The 11,292-nt window shown below is 38.3% G+C and overlaps 1 protein-coding gene across 3 annotated transcripts; it reads left to right on the top strand.

Annotated features, from left to right (window-relative positions):
* Positions 1-37: 37 nt before the first annotated feature.
* On the top strand, positions 38-10,858 carry LOC139962450 (organic solute transporter subunit alpha-like). Of its 3 annotated transcripts, none has more exons than XM_071962413.1 (8): positions 38-179; positions 5,710-5,798; positions 6,169-6,329; positions 6,885-6,958; positions 7,732-7,893; positions 8,190-8,301; positions 8,618-8,870; positions 9,418-10,857. In XM_071962413.1, exons 2-8 carry the CDS (start codon positions 5,711-5,713, stop codon positions 9,666-9,668), a joined length of 1,101 nt encoding a protein of 366 aa, XP_071818514.1. In that variant the 5' UTR covers positions 38-179; position 5,710; the 3' UTR covers positions 9,669-10,857. The 3 variants fall into 3 exon arrangements, with proteins under 3 accessions (XP_071818514.1, XP_071818513.1, XP_071818515.1); XM_071962412.1 differs by lacking the exon at positions 38-179 and adding an exon at positions 1,724-1,906 and having other exon boundaries at positions 9,418-10,856; XM_071962414.1 differs by lacking the exon at positions 38-179 and adding an exon at positions 4,798-4,942 and having other exon boundaries at positions 9,418-10,858.
* Positions 10,859-11,292: the final 434 nt, after the last annotated feature.

Below are 11,292 nucleotides of genomic sequence, written 5' to 3' on the forward strand. Positions count from 1 at the left end.
GACCTGACGTCAATTACTTTTCCATACCAGTACATCTGAGAAGGAAGAAACAGCTATATAGGGTTGATCGTTGTGGAACTAACGGAAGATATTGGTGCTGTTGCCATAAATCGTTGTCGAATTTATGCTCATCACTCAGCAGACCGAGAAAAGGAGAAAATTGCGTACTGATGTATATGGTAAGTATATAAATTGATTTTAGTATTACGTGAGATTAGGCATATATAAATGAGTAGACTATAATGCGAAGGCTTACTGTACCACGAAATTTGAACTATATGGGTAGCTCGTTCACGTCCGGTTGGTATTGAAAACAGTAGGGGGGGGGGGGGGGGTAATCAAGAATGGCGAGGGGAAAGGTTCACGGAAATCGATAAATGTCCAACATTCAATATGAATTATTTATAATAAATATATTCATATATAATCAGTAGAACTTCGATTCTGATTATTCAATATATATAGCTTCGATCTATATGGTAGGCAAATATAATGACGATCGACACCGCGCCGAACCAACCGAGCTGCCGTCTGTCCTCCATCTCTACGTAAGCTACACCGTTACCTCTTGCAATTGAAGCAAATGGTGTTTTAACTTAGTAACCCGGAATCTGGCCCTACATAACGTGCAGAGCAGCGGCGTCGCCAAGGGGGGGGGGGGGGTCTTGGGGTGGGCACGTGCCCTCCGAATCAAAAATCGTGCCCCACAGGTGCCCACATATGCGATTTGTAGTGTTAAAAAACGTACTCAAACAAAAACTTTCTTTTTACAAATGACGAAACGTATCATGACCATTACAATAACCAGTTGTTTTCTCACTAACAATTTAGGTCACAGGGTCCCCTGCGTGAATCGCTGGTGCTTAAATTTCACTTCTACCCTGCATGAAGTTCAATTTCAATTTTTCAAAACTCTTATTTAAAAACATTATCAAACAAAAGGGTTAATTTTCATTTTTTTTATAACTTTTTTATTCGCCTCAGTTAAAAACATAAATATCAGATAGACTAAGCCCGAAAATTCTTGAACATAAAGCTACTTCAAGTTGCAAAATATAGCACCAGATTGAATATAAGGACCCTCAATTAATAAAAAAAAAGGGAGGGTGGAAACCCCTCTCCTAGACCCCACCCCCAGGACGGCATTCACAAATAAATATTGTGTACCCCCTAATTAAGTGCTGTGCCCTCCCTGTGCCCCAGATTGAAATGGCTGGCGACGCCACTGGTGAAGGAACACGAACAGGTAACCGTGGGTTTATAGGCTAAATTAACCAGCAGGTAGCTGGCCAATTGGTCTCCAATTAACCCTCCCCCCAATAAAAATAAATAAATTATATACCAAAAGAAGAAAGAGTGCGTAAAGGAGAATCGGTAGGAGGAGGAGAAATCCGAAGAATGCGAAGAGAAATTGGCGATCATCTGACACGTGTCAGCTGCGGAGGAAGTTAATTCTCAAACTTCAAAGTTAGTAACGAGAGAACAATTGGAAACATGAAACCCTCCGACCCCCCCCCCCCCCACCATGGTAGAGATATATACCACACCTCAACTAGATGATATGCCTTCTAGTTGTAATATATCATCTAGGTAACTAGGCCTATAGCCTAGATTAATTAAGGCATCTTATCTTGCCAGACTATATTTATCGTGTTGGACTTTCACCCTCCCACTGTATGCTTACAACTGCAGAAAGCAAAACTAAAAGTTGGATATTAACTATAGATACACGTCTGACTCATAAAGCTAAATGCCTGCAGTATTGTGAATGGATATTGCCTGCTTGTACACTAGCTAGTGTCTCGATATTATTCCGTCGTACTTAAGTCGAGCACGTTCAACCTTTCTCGCAATGAACTACTGTTTGAGTAGCACGTATATTGACGCTGAAAATTGAATATTAGTGGTATGTATATTTACTGTTCATTTCTAGGTTACACGATTTATAAACTTATGTAAACATATGACTACTAGTAGGCCTACACGCCTTTGCTTTATATATACATAGTCATGCGTGCATGGCAAGAAGCCCAGAGCGGGAATACGCACATGACTAACTCATATAGCAATGTACTACCTTCTATATGTGTATAACAACTCTTGTATACTCGGTATACAGAGGCCTATATCGAATACAGGGCCAAAACTTAAAAGCGGGAACGTCAAAATTCTATAAACACGGGTCGTAAATTATGATAGTCCATGGACAGTCTGGATGGTATAGCTAGGAGATTTCGTTTGGGTGGCATTCCTGAGATGATAACAACGAATATTCCCGCACGTTAGAAGGAACCCAGCGTTACATTTCTTGTGCATATGGCATAGTTATTGACCCTGGGGTGATGATCTGGGGCATCGGGGTCCTGTAGGGGCACTGGGAATTACCCAAGAGTATTGGGGGGGGGGGGGTAACCCGTTCGTGCCCTCATCGTGACTGGCCGGGTTAGGAAGGACACCGTGGAAATGGATTAGGAATGTTATTATTTTGATTACGCAAACCGAATCAGATATACCGCAGTCAAATACTACTGTATCTGCCTGCGGTATTTTCTTGTGAAGGTTTCAAAGGGTAATGCAGAATTTTAATATTGATAGCCTATGTGATAATTCATCAAAAACTTGACAAATCAATGGAACCAAATTTAGTGCCGTTAATGTTGGTCAAGCTTTATTTGGTTGCAAAATATTTACCTTTAAATTATGCCAAAATCTCTGAAAAACACATATAAAGCTAAATGGATCTGACGTAGGCTCAACTCAGTGCAAGCCTTAATGATAATCCATTGTTTAATAAATTCTCAAGAAAAAAGAACGTGTTTTTTTAAGGGATGACTATAAGCACAAAATTGAAGTTTGTTAAAAAAAAACACTGCTTTCGGCCAATGATTATTTGTTTTCCCATATACCACTTTTACTTTTTGAGAAAGTGACCCTTTCAACTAAAGTAACTGGCCCACTTAGTCTAAAACAGAGACCATATAGAAGTCAATTTTTCAACTTTGCACGGCAAAGCTCACTAGGATTTATAAGACTTAAACATGATTACAATACATTTCAAATTTGTCTATAGGACACTCAATTGGCTTGAATGGCATTCCATGTTGTTCTAAACTATTGTGGGGCATATGAACGTAAGTGATCATAATTTAGTAGGGATCGAGTTCATTGAATTTACAAAAGAGTGGTTAAACATTTTCATTATAAGAATTACTCTGAGGATCTGACGTCATCACCAGTTTATCCTTAAAGGAACATTCCAGATATTATATAAAACAAACAACAACAGAAAAGCTAGGCTACATAGAAGCATGCAATAATATAGCACTGATTTCGGTCGTTCGTTCGCTCCATTTTCTTTCTTTTTTCTTGGAATAGGGTCTATGATAGGCTATGAATTAAACTGCCTAATGCCAACTAGATTTTAACAATTGAAAATAAACATTGAACTTTCACCTATATATGCTTTGTGAATTTTTCTTGCATCGTTACACGACGTCCTATTTCTCCCGGTTGAATGTATACCTAAAGATTCACCCTTCTGCAGATGAGACTAGAATGCTAAGATACATGTGCTTAGATACATGCAGCGGTATACACTGTTCGACTCTCTGTAAGAGTTCGCTTTGTTTCCCTATGTCTGCATAAATTATAAGTTGATAAACATATTCAGCACGGTGAAACAAAGTCATATGCCAAGCGTTATTGTAATATATATTACCAGGGGTGACAGGAGCACGTTGCTACAACAGCTCAACTTTAACCTACTGGCCTGTCGGATCTATGTGATGAACGGAACTGTAACGTAACTATAAAGTCAATATAAAATGACAGAACCGGTGTCGGATGATGTTTATAATACGTCGTAACGAAGCAGTTATCCGTAGTACTACATGAGTATAGGCATATACAAATTTCAGTGTTATAATTATCAACACAATGAGTACGTACTTGGATACATAATACCGACCGGTAATAAAGACAAAGGTAGTACGTACGTACTATAAATGACTACCTCGGCCGTTGATGAGAAAGCGCATCAAGTCGATTAGTATATCAATTTATTGAAGTCCAATATAAATTAATTTTGTTTTGCCAATTAAGACGAGATTGGAAATTAAATTTGAAATTTTAATGATGACCATGCTTAGAGTTCATTTATAGCTAGTCGTGGCTTCAATTGGAAAACTTAGCTGTTGTTTTTCGATACTGCAAAATTTCTTATTTATACAGGTATGGGGCATCCTCTACATTTACAGCCCCTCCGCCAACCCCCTCGGTGTAGACTACGTAATGGGTCCTCCACCTGCGCCATCATCATGTGTACAAAATTTCACAAATTACATGGCACGAGTATTGTGCCGGTCCAAAAAGTGTTGATTACCCCCCCCCCCCCCCTCCATCTCGATCCCTACGCCAATCGGTCTAGTATTACGAGCCGACTTCAAAATATTGCTGAACAATATCAAGACTTGATTAAAATAACTGACCTAAACTTTACTCCATTGTCGAACATTTTATGCGATCGAAATATATGTACATATAACGTCCTGGACAATGGTTACGTAACAATTATCTTCGATAAAGTCAAGGCGAGAGATGGTAACCTAAATTTAATGCCGGACTTAGACGATTGGATTAGTCTAATGACTTTAACAAGTAAACAACCCTTATTTGATTGGTAAACAGTGTATTATTGACAACTAGCTCCGATCTAACTACATTCCCCTTTGGTTAAGAGCCTATCTATGCTTACACGCGCATCTTATATACTATTGGCATATATGAGGCTTTGCCTGCAGTGAGTCAGGCTGTGTAAACTACTGCATAAAATGACCGAAAACAGTACATGACAAAAGGCTGGACAATCGTTTAATTATACAGTACCAAGGACCCATAGAGAAACATTTGTAAAGAATCTTAGAGAACTCTAGTCGACCTCCATGTAAGTACGGTCTATATATATGCACAACAGCTCTCATACGGTTTTTTTTTAATTCGTTTATTGTGCAACCTGAGCTGTGAATAGCTACGGACTATTCATGTATAGCGTTCATACACCATATATGTGTAACCATCGAGGTGCAAATATCCCTGCAGTATTTACTACATACACATCCTTTCATACATTTTCTATCGAAAACCAATCGCTTTTCGGCCTTCTGGCTAAGATCATGTGTAGTATCTGTTCCCTTTCGAGGGGAATGGTGATGAACACCTGACGATGATCACACAGTCACAGTCCCGATGCAAGGGGACTGGATGGGGGATTGAGAGCGGATCAGTCGTTCGGTAGTTTGGTTTTCATGCCCAGGTTCTTTCCTGTGTGACTTTTTCTTAAAAAGTACCAATCGTCAATCGCCAAAGTGTCAGTGAGGTGTAGTCCATGCTTTATAATATAATTCTATGTTCTGGTGGAGATTAGCATAATTAGAACTGGGGACACGATATGGCTATCCCATCCCCCTCATCCCCACCCCACCCCCCGCCAGGCTCCCATTCTTAGATCATCCATATCTACAAGACTGCAATGCTACACTACGACCGATTGCCAAACAATCAGACGGTTAAAGTTAGCCCCCCCCCACACCCTTATGTTCGTAGCTTTAAATCAATTACCGACGCTCGAATAAAGCTTAAACGATTTGACGCAAGTCTAACATGACATTGCTATGAATATTCATTCTTTGCATTATTCTTATTAACCGACAGTATGGGAATAAATTTTAGAAGAGGAACACTGGATCAATACGTCATGAATTGCACCGATGTCACGGTCACAGCGTCCGACGTTTATAAAGGTAAGGTGATTTCTTTGGGAGTGGGGTTGGGACATTTCTTTGGGAGTGGGGTGGGGACAGGTAGGATGATAAAATAGGAGAGAAAGGTATATAGAAGAAAACACTCATTCATCCACAAAGGCATGAGGTATATTTCACAATTAATTAATGTAATTAGTACGGTGTAGTATTTTTTAAATTATAATAGCAAATATTTGGTGTAATAAGGACAAATACGATGATGGGGGAAGGAGGGAAGGGGGAAGGGTCAAACGAACGGTTATAGACTACATTTATGCATGTGGGCTGCAAATGTATTCACATAATTTGTTTACATTTATTTTATTGATTTTGTTGATGTTGATAATCTCTTTCCTTTCGTCTTATAAAGCATATTTACAAAACGGCTGGTCGACTGCCATTTTCTGTACAACCATAATCTTCGCCGTTTTAACATATGCACTTTACGGCTACTTAAGTATCACCATCCATAAACGAACTCAATTTGGGCCCAGAAGAATTTTTGTGGTGCGACTAATTGGTCTATTTCCGGTGAGTTTGCAACACTACTTTCATACTCCATAATTATGTTTTAAGGTCTGCGGGCAACGATTGGGTGGGGTAGAAAGAGGGGAAGGGGGGTATCAGTTTTTTTTCTCCAGAAAAGTCAGCCATGATAGATCCTGGGCAAACAAATTGATTCGCTTTCAATCCCAGCCCTCTTACATCGAGACTCACAGGTTCATGATGACCAGCAATGTTAAGTCCTTTGGAAAGATAGGGGTATCAGTGTATAACATAAGCCTATTTGTAACGCAGGATTGTCTGGGCGGTGGCGGGAGGGGGGGGGAAGCTCTGTGTCACTCAAGGTTGTCGATGAACATAAACTTTTGTGGCATTTTGAAGCAGGAATTACTGACAAAAATATCCACAAGATAAAAACAAAACATTTTGATTAGTCGGATTGTTCGTGTTGATAAATTAAAAAGATGCGTGTCACAGAGATAAAAACTCTCGAGATATATGATGCAAGGATAATTAATTTCACTTGCAAAAGTTGATATTCTTTTCATTCTTTATATATTATGTATTTTTTCATATATATAGATTTTCTCTCTGACGTCATTAACGGGATTTCTCGTACCAAGAGCTTCAAACATTGCAAAATGGGGATCAAGTATGTGAGTAGCTGTTAAAATATTCACGGTGACGTCATAACTAAACCAAACCGTTACGTCACCAAAGTCAAGTTTACCCCATTCTCTCACATCCCCTCCTGTAATATCTATTATTATTATTATTATTATTATTATTATTATTATTATTATTATTATTATTATTATTATTATTATTATTATTATTATTATTATTATTATTATTATTATTATTATTATTATTATTATTATTATTATTATTATTATTAATATCATTATTATTATTATTATTATCATTATTATTTTTATTATTATTATTACTTTTATAATTATTATTATTATAACTATTATTATTATAACTATTATTATTATTATTATTATTATTAGTATTATCCATTATTAGTAGTACTATTGAAGATCGTACACTCAATAGACAAAACGAAAGTAATTTGCATATGTCATCTATCCATCTTGCGTCACTATAGATATCGTCCAATGATGTGTCAGCAGACGGTTCGTTGTGGTTGCATATCACACCAATCGAACACATGAACACAACATGTAGTGTTGATTCGTTGCTTTATATAACTGTCATAGTACCACGAGAAAGTATGCATCTTCAAATCCAATTATAACATTCCCTTATCAACTATTTACACCGGTGTTATTGTACTTTATTATGGATATCCACGTGGCCTAATTTGCATAGAAATTCCTGGGGGGGTAGTTATTATTATGATTATTTGATATTTATGTTCATATTGTCTTTTGTACCGTTGACCACCTTTCTATTTCCACAGGTACTTAGCGCACACTATTTATTCTTTTCTGTTATTACTAATCGACTATTACGGCGGACCACAGGATATGATAAATACAATTTGTCGAAAGCCTGTATCTATAGCGAGGGCGCCTTTGGCCTGCTGTTTCGCGCCATTTTTGCCAGAAGTACAGTTAGATGTGTAAGTAATATATGTCGTCTACATGAGTTTTACAGTATTTGCCACCTGAATGCCATTCACATCACCAATGTACACCCATTTAAAATTGTATCTGAGGTATAGGGGCGGCGTGGGGGGGGGGGGGAGAGGTAGGAATAGCATATTACGTTTCTTTCAGGAAGACGATTTTTCATAATTTTTTTATTACTTACCCGATTAATGTAGCCTTAATATGGAAGACAAGAATTAATATAGGGAAAATCGATGTGTAAGTGTTGTGACCTTTACTGACCAGGAGTCACGTCATTTCCTTTCAGTAAACGTTTCCATCTGATTCGGTACCTGGTCCTTCAAGTGACGATTATTCGCCCTACGTGTGTATTCCTGAACGCCGTCATGTGGGCTGATGGCGTACAGGAAGATTCGTTCGTAAGTGTAGCTAGTCAAATTGACCATCATTAATTGTTTTAATTCTAATTAATAAAGTATCTCTTATGTCGAAATGATCATGTATATTGCAAGTCATGACTTGAAATTCAACCACATTATATTTCCAACGAGATCTGATTCGCACCTTTCTAGAATGTTCGTGTGCTTCCAGTAGAAATTGCAGCGTGTACTACCAAAGAGATAATAATGTTTGCAATGTTTTTCCCGTTTCTCTACCCACTAAGTTCTTTCCAAATTTTTTCCTTCAAGTAATTTGTAATCCTTTGCTTTTCCATTTTTATTTTCATGTTTTAAGGTTGATCCCTTAGTCGCTGGACTCTATCTGCAAGTAGTAACGATGGTGTCTACTCTCATAGCCGTCTATGGACTCCAGATATTCTACCATGCGTCACTCGAGTATCTCAGACAAGAGGAAATTCGACCAAAATTTGCTATTCTTCAAACCGTCCTTCTTTCAACGAACATAGAAAGTTTCATCTTTACTCTACTGGCTAGACTCGATGCTTTCCCTTGCATTGGTCCTTGGACATCCGGCTCACGAACCGATGGTATGTAATACACTCCCCACCCCTCCTTGCCTCCCACCCTCCTACTCTCTTTCCTCAGTCGGACTCCTTGACTATACAAACAATGACATCACGGCGAGGAGGTAAACGGTCCACAGAGAACCACAACGAAACCCCAACCACTTCCCTCCTTACCCCTTTCCCACACTCATTAAATGACTATTTGTGATAAACATCTTATGTTTCATGACCTTTCCTGGGTTAATTTAAAAGCATTGGGAATACACGACTCATCTTTGACCGGATCTCACCAATCGGCAAGGCAACGCACAACTTTTCCTTTGGGTTGAAATGTACGCCAGGGACAGGTGAAATATGGAGATAAAATTCTCCTGTCCCTTTATAGCCTGAGTATCAATTCCCTTTATGTTCCCTATCTACTGCATTTTAAGTGCACGTTTCTGACCATTTTATTATGATTATTATGATTACATATATATATATATATATCTATATATATATATATATATATATCTATATAGAAAATCTTTTTATTTAATATATATGTTTTTCCCCTTCTCATTTGTAGTCGTTTATAACATTATCGTCGTCCACGAGATGTTTATTTTCCTCCTCGTGTTTGCTCTCCTTCATCTCCGCAACCGTCGACGGCAGACGCAAGGGTTTGGTGCAGTCTCCAGGGTCGAGGTCGAAGCTCTACCATCCAAGCGAAGTCTCTCAGCTGATCAAATAAACGAGATTGCTGAAGATGGCGACGGCCTGCAATCATCGGCAGCCATCGAATATAATTTAAGGAACTCCAGAGAAAGTGTTATTTAGAATCAATATTCTCGTACGAATTAACTTGGTAATGGTTGAGTGAGGGAAGAGGGTGCTTGTGTGGGGGTGGAGGGAATGAAGGGGTTCGGTGTCGATCAGCCATTTTGAATTGCAAAGACGCCGAGTCCACCCGTTTGATATGAATAAGCAGGACAGACCGAGACGTCGACAATGTAAATTTACGTACCAACTCCCCCCCCCCCCCCTCACGCACAGCACTATTTCTTTATGAAGTATTCTGGCGTGATCTCATTTCTGTAAAGTGGGGTACACTATAATTGCTCCAGAGGAAAGGTTACACATTTTTCAGTTCAAATACATTTTGAGAGAACCCCCCCCCCGTTCCCCTTCCCTCCCAACCATCACAACATATTACCACCCGATTGTTTTGATATATTTTGATATCATCTCATTTTCATAATGAATGATACTTCAAGATCATGTACAAGTTTCCCAAAGATTGGTTTTGGATGAAATTTCGATCGAATGAACGTCATTGGAGGCCTAATTATGAGCTTAACTAATTTGAAGTGATTGACTTCTAAACGATTTTTCTTCTCTTAGCAAAGCAAACTTTTAATGTGGAGATGAATTCCCAACTAGTCAATGAAGATATTACGGTTATGATCAGGGTGGCTTTAACCATGGAAGTATGATTTAAGATTATCCGGTCTAAGAATCATTGCGATTAGTTGTATTTTTCGTAATATATTTTCTATGAGTGCGCAATTCCTTTTTTATTGACATTTTTCTTTCACGTCGATCAATGCATTTTTATGTGTATGAGGTAATATCGTACAATATAAAGTTTCTACTTTTTTTTAACTGAACATTAATGTAAGATCGTTAAATCACATTCCGTTTCTCTCAGTACATGGCCTCTTTTAGAATGACCAACCACTTTTATATGGAATTTTGTATGTAAATTTCCACGCCATGAATTTGCCATTGGTTTTTTTGCACAAGAGTATAAATTATTTGCTTTGCGAGAATTTCTTAGGACTGGGTTGTCTTCTCCGATCTTCTTGGTCCGGTATAAACTGACAACTACCTTTAAAGGGTTAATTAAGTCAATTTTAGTGGATGACTGAACCAGACAACTGCTTCTTTTTTATTTTGCTTTTCTTTTTAAGTAACAGCTCCATGATTGAGGACTGGGTGGGTCTATGTCTTCTCTTTAGATGAAAAGGGAATAAGGTAAGGTAGGGTAAGGGGTGGGGGGTAGGAGGGATGAGTTTCAAGGTTGCCCATTGAGGTTTACCATATTATTCCATTTTGTATTCCATTTTCAAGGTTTTTATAATTGCATGGGGCCACTTGGCAAGCTAGAATGGGGCTGCGAAGGTTTTTACTGAATCCCATGAGGGTCAAATAATAATAAAAACTAAAAAACGGGTGTAATACCGGGCCTATAGGTACAGAAATCTCGCCAGTTCTTTCACTGACCATGTGTTTATGCTCTTCATGTCTACTGGAAGAAAATGGCCAGTGGGTTTTTTTTCTACTGGCAAACAGTAAAATCCACTGGTAATTAGCCAGAAAATAGCTGTAATTTCAATACCTGCTACATGAGGAACCTACTATAAGAGTGCATGGCTACTAAACACAATGGATTGCACACTGG

Source organism: Apostichopus japonicus, chromosome 21 (genome assembly GCF_037975245.1).
Source record: "Apostichopus japonicus isolate 1M-3 chromosome 21, ASM3797524v1, whole genome shotgun sequence".
In the NCBI taxonomy this organism is placed as follows: Eukaryota; Metazoa; Echinodermata; class Holothuroidea; order Aspidochirotida; family Stichopodidae; genus Apostichopus; species Apostichopus japonicus.

What these genes read in the sequence shown, in the direction of transcription:
- LOC139962450 (XM_071962413.1), top strand. Translation starts at nt 5,711, where the DNA reads ATGGGAATAAATTTTAGAAGAGGAACACTGGATCAATACGTCATGAAT. An exon ending in AGCGTCCGACGTTTATAAAG is followed by an intron (nt 5,799 to 6,168) that starts GTAAGGTGATTT and finishes CGTCTTATAAAG; the next exon opens with CATATTTACAAAACGGCTGG. An exon ending in ATCCGGCTCACGAACCGATG is followed by an intron (nt 8,871 to 9,417) that starts GTATGTAATACA and finishes TCTCATTTGTAG; the next exon opens with TCGTTTATAACATTATCGTC.